The sequence below is a fragment of the Urtica dioica genome, chromosome 7 (assembly GCF_054948205.1).
Source record: "Urtica dioica subsp. dioica isolate 48M chromosome 7, U.dioica_male_clone48M_v1_H2, whole genome shotgun sequence".
NCBI lineage: Eukaryota > Viridiplantae > Streptophyta > Magnoliopsida > Rosales > Urticaceae > Urtica > Urtica dioica.
In genome coordinates, this window is record NC_142762.1 from 23140345 (window position 1) to 23155522 (window position 15178).

The 15178-nt window shown below is 38.7% G+C and overlaps 1 protein-coding gene and 1 long non-coding RNA gene across 3 annotated transcripts; one reads left to right on the forward strand and one right to left on the reverse strand.

The window, feature by feature from the left end:
- Positions 1 to 139: 139 nt before the first annotated feature.
- GLTP2 (glycolipid transfer protein 2) lies at positions 140 to 3013 on the forward strand. 2 transcript variants are annotated; one of them, XM_089620927.1, is made up of 6 exons: positions 140 to 336; positions 439 to 494; positions 660 to 790; positions 2216 to 2354; positions 2568 to 2714; positions 2797 to 3013. In XM_089620927.1, exons 1-6 carry the CDS (start codon positions 162 to 164, stop codon positions 2830 to 2832), a joined length of 684 nt encoding a protein of 227 aa, XP_089477053.1. In that variant the 5' UTR covers positions 140 to 161; the 3' UTR covers positions 2833 to 3013. The 2 variants fall into 2 exon arrangements, with proteins under 2 accessions (XP_089477053.1, XP_089477054.1); XM_089620928.1 differs by having other exon boundaries at positions 2568 to 2669.
- A 720-nt stretch (positions 3014 to 3733) lies between these two features.
- On the reverse strand, positions 3734 to 6201 carry LOC149390463 (uncharacterized). Its single transcript, XR_016300270.1, has 4 exons — positions 5557 to 6201; positions 5318 to 5375; positions 5117 to 5187; positions 3734 to 4119 (listed from the first exon to the last, which is right to left on the reverse strand). It is a non-coding gene; the product is annotated as an uncharacterized LOC149390463 (long non-coding RNA).
- Between the last annotated feature and the right edge of the window lie 8977 nt (positions 6202 to 15178).

Genomic DNA, 15178 nt, shown 5'->3' on the forward strand with positions numbered 1-15178 from the left:
AGGTTGACATGACCATGCTTATCTAATCTTGAGATATATAATAAAAGAAGCCCTTTATAAGTAGCAATCGACATTCATGAGTAGTACGAAAACTGTCCCTCTTCCTTATCATTCCATGGTTTTTGGAGACTTTAATAAATGAAATGAATTACTGGTAAGAAATGAAGAGTACTCCAAAATCAGAAATGTCTTCTACGTCCATGTCTTCGTTGGAGAAATCGGATATAAAATTGGCAATCGAAGAGGTTTCCATGTTGGTTAAACTCAACGCTAGTGAAACTCACATCCCCTATAAGCCTTTTATATCTCTCTGCAAGTTGGTTCTTCAAGTTCTTGGTAATATATATTTTTCACTCTATTTCTTCTAAAATAATTATGTGTGTACATATATGACTCAATAAAAACGTTTCTATATTTATCTATTGTCGCCATATGCAGATAAAATTGGACCAACAATGGCTGTTATGAGACAAGACATTCATCAGAATATTCAGGTATATACAAAACAAATAGACATATTTAAGTTCTTACCATCAGCTTGTTTTTCTTGCAAATGAACAAAAAAAATAAACCTTGGAGTTTTTGGACAATATTTTTGTCTTAGGATAATTGTATTTACTAATAGACTCATGTTACTTGTACTTATTCTGACAATGTAGAGGCTGGAAAAAGTACATGAAATTGATCCAACAAAGTATTCGAATTTGGTTGAGATATTGAACCAAGAAGCTCGTGAAGGCACAGCAAAAAAAGTTGAGAGCAGTAGTAAAGCATTTCTTTGGCTTACCAGGTGACTTGATCTATTAATTCACACGTATATATATTATCAGTTTTAAGTATTTTACTAATTAACTGTTTTTTATATTGTTGTTGTCTATGTCCATAGCTAGCTGGGAATAGTAATTCGATTAGCGTAAATATTCATGATTTTGTCGTAAGCTAGCTACTGATGTTCAAATCATTATTATAACGTTATTAACATTACAACCTTTCATCTACATAGAACAATATGTGATAAAATATGGTTAGTGCAACACTCAAGGTTTAATAATTAATAACAATAAACCCGAAACCTAGACGTCGCAGCTTTTACTTAATCTTATAATCAATGTTTCAAAATGACTATAAACATCGCCCGGAGAAAAGAATAATAGATTTGTTTTTTCTACCCAGCCTATGCTTGTACAATGCACGTACATAATGAAAACATCATAAATAGGCTGTCCTTTTTTTTCTTAGTTCTTATTTTATAGAACAGCATCGGAAATTTCTAAACCATGTTCCTAGCAAAATCAAGTATAATTTTATTAAATACTCTGATTTAAGAATACTTGCATTTTCCCACGTGATTTCTATAACTTTATTTATTCTAATTGTGTGACTATCATAACTTCGGGTAATTGATATAATTTTGTGAATTGAAGTGATAGAGTAACCCCCCTACAATGGTGTGACAACGAGTCCATGTAAGATGTTTACTCTAATTAAGATGTCATGAATTATAATATGTATTCCGTACACCTTCCATATACACAACGTAAAAAATGGTTTTTTTTTAATATTTCGTTGTATGATAAATGTTCTTCATTTTTTTTCATTGGTGATACCTAGATCTGCTTCCTATAAGGAAATATAGCAAGTATACTGACTTTAGAATAAAATACGAGACAGCTTAAAGTAATACAAAGAAGAAACCAGCCGAAAGTCCTGTAATAATAAAGTATAAATGATTCTTAATATGTACCCAGGACTTGTCTGATCTGGCAGAATCTCTCAACTCTTAAATAAGATGAACCGTATTGGTTTATGATTAAACATAATTAGAAATATATGTTAATAAGACTAAAATTCGGAGAAGCAGTATTAATTTTCTTAGCCATGGTCTTAAACCTCAGCAGGAAGGTCTATTATTATGTTTTTACGAAAAAAAATCATATCGAGGAAATTTACCTATATTTTTAAAAAGGTCAATAATGTTATCAACTAATCTTTATATAATAATGTTTACAAAATATATTGAGAAAACAAAGTTTTAATCTATTTATTGACATGTTATCGGAGCCAATCCGCCGTACTGTGTATAATTGGATCGAGTTTTTTTTTTCTTTTTTTGTTTCATTTGTGTATGACTGTACGTACAATAGAAGATGTTAAAGATATATATGAAGTGCTTACTAATCTTTGCAATATAATTGTAAATTTATTATAATTTCAGGTCCTTGGATTTTAGTGTAGCTTTATTACAAAACTTCTCAACAAGAGGCTCGGATAATGACATGCGCACAATAGTTGAGGATTCTTATAACACCACTTTGAAGAACTGGCACGGATGGATATCATTAACTGCTGTTAGAGTAACCTCTTCTCATCCCTTTTTACATTATTTGGCTTATATTTATTGCTTTTAGTTCCTCAACTATTATACAACTTCATATGACATAGCTAATTTCATTTGTTCTCTCCCATGATTACATGTTAATTAGTTCTCCTAAATATTTTTTGTTAGGACAATTCAACTATTTTAACGCCATTCTTTATCTATTTGACAAAGACAATTACATTTGCAGGTAGCTCTAAAGCTAGTTCCTGATCACAAAACCTTCTCAAGTGCTCTCAAATCCAAAGACCATCAAAGCTCGGACTCCATTGACGATCAAATGCAGATCTTGGTATCGTCGCTCACACCTATTTTGGAAGATATCTATTCATGCTTGGTACATATATACATTTTACGTTTTTTTTTTTTTTATGCTAGCTCTATATATATATAAGTTCTAATTGTTTTATATTTTGCAGAAAGCGCATGGCTTAGATCGACTAAAGTCTCCATAGTAGCATTGGCGTACGTAAATTGTATACTGAAGAGTTTAACTAGTTGAGAGATGCTTAAATGCTGATTTTTTTATTTCCTCTTTTCTTCGCTGATGCGTCTTATTAAGTGTGTTAGATCAAAGTCTTTTAGAGTTAGTAAGACAGCAAACGGCGCAGATTAGAGCTCGTGATTGTAGTTATATCGAACATGTAACTCTTAGTCAATGAAAACAGTCTCTCTCTCTCTCTCTCTCTCTCTCTCTCTCTCTCAATATATATGTGTGCGTGTGTGTGTTCTGTCATGGTAAGGGCTAGTTTCTCAAGCTTCTCGTCTGATATATAATGGCGTATCCGTCGGTGAAAACAACCACATCTCTTGCAATTAACGATCCTAATATGTCCAAGCTTCCATTAATCAGTTGCAACTCTATATGAATTATGTGCCTCATGTCAATCTCCTCTATTGGATCCTCTGTGACATGATTTTTAAGTTCACTACAACAAAAACTGGCAACAGCCGCGACAAAAGTCGTGGCTGTTTCTATCAAAGTCGTGGCTGTTGGTACTTCAGCCGCGACAACAGCCACGACAAAAGTCGTGGCTGTTGCTCCGTTGCTGTTGACCAACAGCCACGACTTGTCGTGGCTAAAATCAGCCGCGACAAAACAGCCGCGACTAGTCGTGGCTGTTGTCGCGGCTGATTTCGACCACATAATTTTGCCGGGAAACCTTTTCCCCTCCAATTATTCCCGCCAAATTTTTTCCCGTCATGTTTTCCAGCCATTTCCCACCATTTTTTCTCGCCCTTTTTTTGAGTAATTTTTCCCGCCAATTTTTAAATGTTTCAAATGTAAAATAATTACACAAATAAAATCTTATTTACCAAAATAATATATTTCATTCATGTGATGAATTCATGATTATACTTATAAAATATCTCATACTAATAAACTAAAATACAATACTAAAATAAAATAACGCTCGCAACGCTACTAAACCAAAATATAACATACTGCTCGACATCGTCCCGAACTTGCTCGCCGGGTCGTCCCCGCTGTCGTCTCCGTAGTGGCACGCCATCCGAAACCCTCTCATGAGACACCGCACCGAAGACAGCTTCGCCTCCGCTCGCACCGATTCGGCCCACGCGTCCACCATTTCGGCGGTGATTGTCCGCCCCGAAGGCTTCTCGTCTTTCTTCTCCTCCGTGGCCTCTTCAGTGTCGATAGTCTCCTTGACTTCATTGCTATCATCGGCTTCTTCTTTTTCTTCCTCTACCACCTCTTCGGCGTCGGTATCCATATCTTCCTATATTTACACATGTACATCATAGTGGTTTGAAGAGACTTGTCATGAAACCTGTTAAGAGTGAACAACAATTTGCAGACAACTATGGACCTTCCTATATATTTATGGTAACAAGAGACTTGTAATGAAACCTGTTAAGAGTGATCAACAATTCGCATACAAATATGGACCTTCCTACAGATACATACATGTTACAATGCTATCAAGAGACTTGTCATGAAACCTGTTAAGAGTGATAAACAATTTTCCTATACAAGTTTAAATATTAAAAATTATAACAATTTTCAATTTATACAATTACTAAACACAATTTCAATTTGTAACATGTTTTAATCCTAATAATTCTAACAATTTTCAGTTCTTTCAAAGACTAAACACATTTTCAATTTGTTCCAAGTTTAAATCCTAAGAATTCTAACAAGTTTAAGTTTTTAAAAATTTTAATTTGTAAGTTCATAAGTTAAACATACAACTCGCTATAAAATTTTAACAAGTTTAAGTTCATAATCTCCTCTTGTAATACTAAGGTTAAGTCATACAAGTTCACAGACACTATTTATTTGCTACAATCCAGAGTTTTATGCAAATTCTTTTTCCTATTTCCTAATCAGCAAGTGAATGATAGCATCAACATGAATTACAATTTTGAGACATAGATTATGCAGTCTTTATTCGCTAATCACAGATGCAAAATCATGAATATTTGGCATTCAATTTCATCAAATACACGTAAGACATATTAAACAGAACAAGAGAAATTAAAGAGAAAAGTAACTTGAGTTTTATAAAACCGAAAACAAAAGGTGTGCAATCAACTTATATCAAAATACTTTTTCCTATTTCCTAATCAGCAAGTCATTCCAGTCACGCACACACATTCACAAACAAAACACCATCACACAGATTCATACACACACATATACATATCAGTCACACAAAACTTCATTTTAATCATCCAATTGAAAATAACCGTGGTATGTAACATTATTTCTCTTACCTTCTCCGCTTGGTTCAACCTCAAGTTCGCCTCATCTCTCTACTGTTCTCTTAGTATTTCGCCAAATAACTCTGCGCACAATAAAAATACCCAAATCTGATCAAACCCACAAAACCATCTTCTGAACATTGTGTAATATGAAATGTAATAGCAGTATAGCACAATGGAATACCACAATTCAGAGAGCTACAGAATTCTTACTTCTATGAAAACCTTGGAATATTTTGAAGGCCACTCGTCACCATCTTTTACAGCAGACCTGTAACCAATTCCGTTGATTATAAAGAAGACATCAAAACCATAGAGAATCACAAGTTCACGAGATAACCAAGTCCAACATTCCAGAATATTATCATTCAAACATATAAAGTTTGTACACCACCAAACTAAGCTATTTCGGCGATACAAAGAGGTCACAATACAGAGCCAAACAAGCTTACCTTTTGTACTCGAGGTCACAATACAGAGGTCAATTTCACGCCAGAAATCAAATCAGAAGAATCGCGTACTCGTGAATCCGAGCACGGCGGTCCGAGCGCGGCCGTCCGAGCGATGAGTGGTTCGAGCGCGGCGGTCCGAGCGACGAGTGGTTCGAGCACGGCGGTCCAAGTGACGAGTGAGGCGACAGAAGAATCAAAACAGAAACGAGTGAGGCGACGAGTGGTCCGAGCTCGGCGGTCCGAGCGCGGCGGTCCGAGCGACTGGTCCGAGCGCGGAGTCCTTCGATTTGGGGTTAGGGTTTCTGATTTCGGGTCTATAAAATTCTAGGGCTTCGATTTGGATTTGGATTTGGGTGTCACGGTCTGGTCATGGTCATGGTCGGGGATTTGGATTTGGGGGTCTATTTGGAACGGCGGAGCTGAGTGCTCGTTTTGGTTGTGAGGTTGGGTCTAATGGCGGAGCCAAGCTTTTCTACAGGGGTTCAATCAAGGGTGAGCTGCGATTTTTAGAGTTAAAAAGATGTTTGTTTTTCAGAGGAGAAATAAAGGAGAAGAAGAGTTCGAGGGTGAGCTTTTTTTTTCCTGAGGGTATATTCTTATTTCTAACAAAAATATATAAGACAAAGTTGAGTAAAATAAATCAAAACCTACTAATAGCCACGACTTGTCGTGGCTATTGTCGTGGCTGTAAGAAAATCTCAAAAATTGAGCGCGAGAATCAAGCCCGCTCCAATGAAAATTTGAAACTAGTAACAGCCACGACAAGTCGTGGCTGTTGTCGTGGCAGTTGATTATTTAGCCACGAAAATTGTCGTGGCTAATCTATAATCTCAAATAATGAGCGCGAGAATAATCCCGCTCTACTGAATAGATGAAAATAGAAACAGCCACGACAAGTCGTGGCTATTTCATCTAATGTCGCGGCGATTTAGCCACGACTTGTCGTGGCTATTCCCGAGAATAAAATTTGTGGCTGTTGCCACTGTTTGTTGTAGTGGTTTGACAAAATAGTTGTAAAGTTCTTCAAGACTTTTTTGTAACAAGTCGTTCAAGACATCGGGTTATTCGAGACATTTATCCTCCTCACGCGAATTAAACTAAAAAATTTTTTTTTTTAGTTCTAATATTTTTGGTAAAGATATGATTGAATTTAATTTCTGGTTATCCAGATTTACGAAAAATTTAGTTGCAAACTTAATATAACTCTCCAATGGTTTTCATGGGTTTTGCACTTTAGATTTTAAAGTTTCACACAGTTGATTTATTCTTGAACTAGCAGTCTCTCCACACCAGAGATCTTCATCGACAAATAGTTCAAGAAATTACTTGCTAGTGTGGTACTTTATTTGTGCATAGCCTATGGGTGACGTGTGTTTACATTGATTCGTTGAGACAATCTTCGGGAGAGAATTGTACAGAAAAGAGTCGTTGATCTAAGGGAGTATTAGATTGCTATATTTCATCGGAGGATCAGAGAGAGTCTACAAACTCAAGTCCTTGTACTTTTGTTTGGCTATTATTAGATTTCCTTTTACTACTACAAAAAACAAAAATTCTTACTCATAACATTTTGAAATCAAAACCCAAAAAAAAAAAAAAAAAACCTAAAAAAACCCTAGAAATAATCTCTTACCCGTGAGCCAAGAATGAAAACGCTCACCATGAAAGAACACGACGCGGCTGGAGTAAAGTCAGTGGAGATGTGTGGTGGTGGTGGAGGTGGATTTCAATGGAGTTTTTCGGTTTTTTGGAGAGAATATCGAAGAAGATGAAGATCTAAACTGCTGTGAGATTTCAGGACTTATGCGATTTAAAAGAATAAAAACGCCTACCAATATATATATATATATATATATATATATATATAATATTTAAAATGGGGAGTCGCTTGTTTAATGAGCGACTCCAATATTATTTTTTTATTTTAAAAATACGTATTCCACTATATATACGTCAATATATATATATATATATATATATATATATATTTAAAATGGGGAGTCGCTTGTTTAATGAGCGACTCCAATATTATTATTTTTTTAATTTTAAAAATACGTATTCTACTATACGTCAATATATATATATATATATATATATATATATATAATATTTAAAATGGGGAGTCGCTTATTTAATGAGCGACGTCAGGCCACATGTCTTGCGCGTCGCTCAAACAGCTGGCGTCGCTCAGAAAGCAAGCGAAGCCAAATGACACGTGGTGTGGCTTCGCTCAAAAAGCGAGCGACGCCCCACGACACGTGGCGTCGTTCGCTTTTTGAGCGACGCGAGGCCACGTGGCCAATTCTGGTTGAATGATCTTTATTTTACTCTTCTCCACGTCAACCGAGCTCCAAAAAATTATTTTGTGCGTCGCTTTAAAATGTATCCGACGCAAAAATAGCGACTTCGAATAGGTATTTTGTAGTAGTGTACCCCTTTCTAGTTCAATTATATCCTCAAACCTACTCGACCCTCCCCAAAACATCAACGCAAACTCTCCCCAAAAACATTTACTACTGAATCCTTTTTATTTTATATTGTTGGAGAGCATGATATTGTTATGATGCTTAGTCTAACCCCTTGTGAAAGTTGCTATGGATGTTAAGTTCACTACTTTTTCCTTGGCTTTGAGGCCTCTAGAGATGAACATGGGTTTATCTGATTCATAAAAAAACACCTTCATGATCTACATGTAAAGCCTAATATGTCAAGGTGTTGATACGTTGTTTTGTAATTGGCTTTATTTTTTAGTGTAAGTTGTATGGAAAGATGTCGGTTGTTATGTTTTCACTTCTGGTTTGACATCTTTCCTCCTGTATGAAGACTCTTTTTCAGGCAAGTTTCCAGTTTTGCTCAGATTGCTTTGCTGGTGTCTTATTGCTGAGTTATTGCCTTGCTGCTGTCTTCATTACAAGATATCTGCCTCGCTGGTGACTTCATTGCAAGATTTCTCTCGATGCTATCTTCATTGCACGATATTCACCTTGATGGAGTCTTTACTTTGTGATATTCGCTTGAGGTCGGGTAAGGAAACCCGAGATACCTTCCAGGTTTGTACAGCTGCTATAAAAGCCATGCGCTCCCCCTTAGCAGCCTTGACACTTTTGATCAAACACTCAGAGCTCTTAGACGTGCAAGACCGGCGGACTGGGAGGCTGTGTGTTTTGGTTATAAGTGGTGTATTCTCTCAAACACTATTCCACAAAGATTGAGTGTCTGTGAGAGTTGGGTTTTGTGTTCTCGTGATTGAAGGTTCACGTACTGCTGAAGACTAAAAGGTCATCCGAGCCAGGAGGTTGCTCGAAGGGTGGAATTGAGACGGAGTTCAAATTCAGGGGGAGTCCCTGTCTAGGTGATCACTGGTAGTAATAGTCTCTAGGTTTTATTGATTTGTTGATTGTAATCAGATATAAACCTTGTGTGTACTATTGACTACAAGATAGTGAAAATCCTTTCCACTGGCAGCGTGCCCCCAGATGTAGGTGTGTTTCACCGAACTGGGTAACCATATCGTGTGTTCCTTGTTCTCTGCTCAGTTTTGTTGTTTATCCATATCTGTGTTCAAGCAAGTTGTCGGACACATTGTCAACACATTGTGTGCGACATCTTGTCTTTGCGACTAATCAGAATTTCATTTGGTATCAGAGCAGGCACCTTGATCTTTAGGTGGTTTCCTGGATTTTTTTCTAATTGCCTATTATGGATAGTTCCCGAGAGGGAAGATCTGTCAATCGCCCTCCAGTACTCGACGAAACCAACTATGTATATTGGAAGGCACGCATGACCGCCTTCTTGAAGTCCCTAGATAGCCGAACATGGAAAGCTGTGATACACGGGTGGGAAGCTCCTATGACGACTGATGACAAAGGAGCCCGTACTGGCACGAAACCCGAAAATGACTGGACCCCCACTGAAGATGAGGCGGCCCTTGGTAACTCTCGTACCCTTAATGCTATATTTAACGGAGTCGATAAAGATGTTTTCAGGTTGATAAATACATGCACTACTGCCAAAGAGGCCTGGGAAATCCTCGATGTTGCCTATGAGGGAACTACAAAAGGTCCGTGAACAGAAGCTCCAATATCTCACAACCAACTTTGAAGCCCTCACGATGCTCGAGGATGAATCGGTTGCTGAGTTCAACGTTCGCATTCGTGATCTCGCCAATGAATCATATTCTCTCGAGAAACCAATGACAGATGAAGATCTTGTTCGAAAAATCCTGAGAACCTTGAGCTCTAGGTTCAAGATGAAAATCACGGCCATTGAGGAAGTTCATGACCTAAAGACGTTGAAGTTCGACGAGCTAATGGGATCCCTCATGACTTTTGAGCTCTCCCTTCCTAAGGTGGAAAAGAAACACAGAGGGATGGCTCTCAAAAGCTATGTTCATGAACAAAGGGAACAGGTATATTCAGACTCTGACAACGATATTGACGATACTATAGCTATGCTTGCAAAAAACTATGGCAGGGTCATGAAAAGACTCAACCAGATGAATGAGAAAAATGTCCCGCAAGATGTCAAGGACAATTTCCAACAACGATTTCAGAAGAATACTAATCCTCACATGAATAGTAAAAGTGGTGAACGATCTGGGAAAGGCAAAGGCATTCAGCGCCACGAATGTGAAGGTTTTGGACATATTCAAAAGGAGTGTCCCAACTTCCTCAAGAAACAGAAAAAGGGATACAACGCTACTCTTTCAGATGAAGAAGATGAAGATAGCGACTCAGATCAGATAAGTAACTTCGTAGCCTTTACTGCCTCTGTCCATACTCATGAGTCTACTAATGAATTTGATGAATGCTCTCAGAAATATGTTCTCGATGAAGAACTATCTGACGATGCTATGAATGAAGCATACAATACCTTGCACACCAAATGGGTTGAGGAATCCCAGATTCTAGACAAACAAAGTGCTCTTATTCTTTCCCTGACAGAAGATAAGGCAAGGCTCCTAGAGACGATTGTGGATCTGAAGAAGGAAGTCAGTCGGCTGAATGGCGAACTCGATCACATGACCAAAACTGTCAGAATGCTGAATTCTGGGACTGACAGCCTTGACAAAATCCTCACCATTGGCAAACCTGCGAAGAACATGAAGGGGCTTGGATATACCCATGGAGCTTCATCATCCAAGACTATGTTCGTTCCCCAAAAGCAGACTAGCCAGATGTCACGAAACATGCCTCAACCATCTGGTAACAACAATTTTCATGATCTCTCTCGGCATCATCTCTCTGGATCAACCAAGTCTCTTGTCAACAGACCTCGTTGGGTATGCCATTATTGTGGTAGGAAGGGACATATCCGTCCTTTTTGCTATCGGTTGTATGGGAGAAATGTCCGTCAGCAAAGGTCCATTCACTGGAATATTCCATCTCGTCCTACTACTGGGCTGGAATGGAGAGTGAAAAATGCCTCCTATCGTGCCAATATTGCCTACTCATCTCTGAGTGCATCCACCGGGAATGACTGGTATTTCGACAGTGGTTGCTCTCGCCACATGACTGGTGATCACACCTTCCTGACCAACGTGAAACCTTATTCTAACTGTCATGTTACTTTTGGAGATGGAGTAAAAGCCAAAATTGTGGGTAAAGGTCAATTAAACTATCCTGGTATGTCTTGCTTGACTGAGGCTTTGTTGGTAGAAGGACTTACTGCTAACCTTATCAGTATTAGTCAGCTTTGTGATCTAAATTTGCATGTCAACTTTACTCGTGATAAGTGTGTGGTGATTAATGAGGAACAAGATGAACTTATGCGAGGAAACAGATCTCGTGACAACTGCTATATGTGGTCTCCCGTACCAAACAGCAATTGCCTCTTGACCAAAGTTGACGAAACCAAACTGTGGCACCAAAAGCTTGGTCACCTGAATCTCAGAATCATGCAGAAAATTGTCTCTGAGAAAGCCATCATCGGTGTCCCAAACCTGAAGATTGTAGAAGGAAAAATTTGCGGTGAGTGCCAAATCGGGAAACAAGTCAAGAAGTCTCACAAGATGGTGCAACATCTTACCACATCTCGTGTTCTGGAACTTCTTCACATGGACCTGATGGGACCGATGCAGGTCGAGAGTCTTAGAGGAAAGAGATACGTGTTCGTGTGTGTGGATGACTACTCCAGGTACACTTGGGTTGATTTTATTCGTGAGAAATCTGACACTTTTGCTGTTTTTGAAGCTCTATGTAAGAAGGTCCAAAGAGAAAAAGGAGAGAGCATAGGCAAAGTGATCAGAATCCGGAGTGATCATGGAAGGGAATTTGAGAACATGAGCTTTGCTAAGTTTTGTACTACAGAAGGGATAGCCCATGAGTTCTCTGCCCCAATCACACCACAACAAAATGGAATTGTTGAAAGGAAAAATCGAACCCTCCAAGAGATGGCGAGAGTGATGATGTTGGCCAAAGATATTCCACCACATTTCTGGGCTGAAGCTCTCAATACTGCCTGCCATATTCACAATAGAGTTACTATTCGTCCAGGTACTTCCAGCACTCATTATGAAATATGGAGGGGGAGAAAGCCGAATGTGAAATACTTTCATGTCTTTGGTTCTGTTTGTTATATACTTGCTGACAGAGATCCTCGGCGTAAATTTGACCCGAAAAGTGATGAAGGTATATTTCTTGGATATTCTAGAAATAGTCGTGCCTATCGTATCTTTAACAAACGCACTATCCATAAATGTGGTGGTAAACGATGATCATGATGTTTCTAACAGTACTAATGATGAGGATGAAGTTTTTCGTAGTAACACAGATGTCAGGACAGATGCTGAAAACTCTTTGGATGACATCCCTACTGATGTCAGGACGGATGGTGATGACAAAGTAAGCGACATTGTTCCAGATGAAGGATCTCCTCCTGAGACTGAACAAAGAGTTCCTTCCCGAAGAATCCAGAAAAATCATCCTGCTCATGAGGTGATTGGCGAAATCAGTGAAGGAATAAAGACTCGCCCAAAACCTCCTGTTAACTATCGGGAGATGATCGGTAATCTCTGATTTGTCTCTAAGATTGAACCTAAGAATGTTAATGAGGCTAGTGATGATGAATACTGGGTTAATGCTATGCAAGAAGAACTTGTTCAGTTTGAAAGAAATGAAGTCTGGGAACTAGTTCCTAAACCTGACAATGTGAATGTCATTGGAACTAAGTGGATTTTTAAGAATAAATCAGACGAACATGGTAATATAACTCGAAACAAAGCTAGACTTGTGGCGCAGGGCCATTCACAGGTGGAAGGCGTAGACTTTGATGAAACATTTGCCCCTGTGGCGAGACTTGAAGCCATCAGACTCTTGCTTGGAATCTCTTGTCACCTGCAATTCAAGCTCTACCAAATGGATGTTAAGAGTGTTTTCCTCAATGGGTATCTGAATGAGGAAGTCTATGTAGCTCAACCAAAAGGGTTTACAGATCCTAGCTCACCACAGCATGTCTACAAACTCAGAAAAGCTCTCTACGGCCTTAAGCAGGCTCCTCGTGCATGGTATGAGAAACTGACCCAGTTCCTTGTGCAGAATGATTATACCCGAGGTGGAGTTGACAAGACCTTGTTCGTGAAAAAGGAGAATGGCAATCTCATGATAGCTCAGATCTATGTTGACGATATCGTCTTTGGAGGAATGTCAAACAAGATGGTGGATCTTTTTGTTCGACAAATGCAGTCTGAATTTGAAATGAGTATGGTCGGTGAGTTAAACTACTTTCTGGGCTTTCAGATCAAACAAATGAGTGATGGTATCTTCATCTCCCAAAGTAAGTATGCCAAAAACTTTGTGAAGAAGTTTGGCTTGGAAAAATCTACTCACAAGCGGACCCCTGCCGCTACTCACATCAAACTCACTAATGACGAGCATGGAGAATCTGTTGATCAAAGCCTCTACATGAGTATTATTGGCAGCCTTCTTTACCTCACTGCCAGCCCACCAGACATAGCCTACTCGGTATGAGTGTGTGCGCGATATCAAGCCAATCCCAAAGCTAGCCATCTGGCTCAAGCTAAGCGAATCATAAGGTACATCTCAAGAACTGCTGATTTTGGTGTATTGTATACCTATGATACCTCCTCTACGCTTGTGGGATACTGTGATGCTGACTGGGCAGGTAGCACGGTTGATAGAAAGAGTACTTCTGGTGGATGTTTCTATCTTGGAAACAATCTCATCTCCTGGTTCAGCAAGAAGCAGAACTGTGTTTCCTTGTCCACAACAGAAGCTGAATACATCGCCGCTGGAAGTAGTTGCACTCAGCTTCTCTGGATGAAGCAGATGTTAACTGAATATAATGTTGGACAAGATGTCATGACATTGTTCTGTGACAATATTAGCGCAACCAACATCTCCAAGAACCCTGTTCAACACAGTAAGACCAAGCATATAGAGATCAGACATCATTTCATTCGAGACCTTGTGGAAGAAAAGAAGATCAAACTCGAATTCATTCACACCAAGAAACAGCTTGCAGATATTTGTTGGAATCGATCTAGGGTTTAAGAAAATAATTAACGCTTCGGTAAGCGGCGGAATTTTAAAAATTTTCTTTTATAAGTAAAAACGGTTTTTACTAACCTAGACAAGTGCAAGTACATGTAATTAAAAACCAATATGAGCTAAGAAGTTTACTAACCTTTCTTGAAGCTTGAACTTTGAAGAAGCTTTTGGAAAGTTCGCAACGCTCGTCTCCCCTCGCAGCACGTCTCTCTTTCTTTCCTCGGCACCTCGAGCAACCACGAAAGTTTCTATCACTAAATCACTCGAAAAGAAAGAATCAGTGAGTGGGCACTTTTAAACGCTACGACTTAAGAACGAGTCTCGAAGTCGCAGAGCTAAACACTAGGTCGAGTGAGGACCTAGGTGCCAAAACAAGAAAAATCGAAAATAAACTAGAAAGAGAGAGAGAGAGGATTTCGGCCACAATGTCTAGAGAGAGAGTCTCTCAATCTCTAACTTGTGTGGGATGAATGGAATGAGAGGAATGAGGGTCCTATTTATAGGAGAAGGGTTGGCCTTGGAAGGAAGTAGTTTCCTCTTATTTTCCAAGCCTTTTTGAGCAATCTTTTATTGCCCAAATCCCCTAAATGGGCGCCTACATCAAACACATCCCCAAGGGATTAGTTTCATCTTTTATTCCATGCCTTGCCTTTGACTTTCTCTTGGCTTGTTTGGCCGAACATCTACTTTCCTCATAGAGGAGATTTGTTTCCTCTTTTTCTTTTGGCAAGTATCTTGATACATTTATGCACAAAATAATCTCTCTTTTCCTTGGGTACTTGGGCGTCTATCCTCATCTAGAAGGAGCTTCTAGAAGCTTCTTCATTTGTTCATAACAATATGAGAAAAGCCCATTAAGAATTTTCAATAAAATTCTTATGAAACGAAATTAATTCACAAGGCCCAATTAATCATATTATGGCCGAGTGACATTAAGTCATCAAATGAACTTGTCAAAATTTATTGACATCCATTTCATCCTTATGTCTCAAAAGACAAAAATACCCTTTCGACAATTTCCGTTCTTGTTTTGACTTAGCTTCCAGTTTAACTATTCCTATCGATGTGATTCGTGACAGTGACCTCATGGACCCAAATGAACAAAGCTTGAGCTA

Bases quoted from the DNA above. Each gene is read 5' to 3' on its own strand.
- GLTP2 (XM_089620927.1), top strand. From the start codon at position 162: ATGAAGAGTACTCCAAAATCAGAAATGTCTTCTACGTCCATGTCTTCG. The intron at 337-438 runs GTAATATATATT...CGCCATATGCAG, and splicing joins GTTGGTTCTTCAAGTTCTTG to ATAAAATTGGACCAACAATG. The intron at 2,355-2,567 runs GTAACCTCTTCT...TTACATTTGCAG, and splicing joins TATCATTAACTGCTGTTAGA to GTAGCTCTAAAGCTAGTTCC.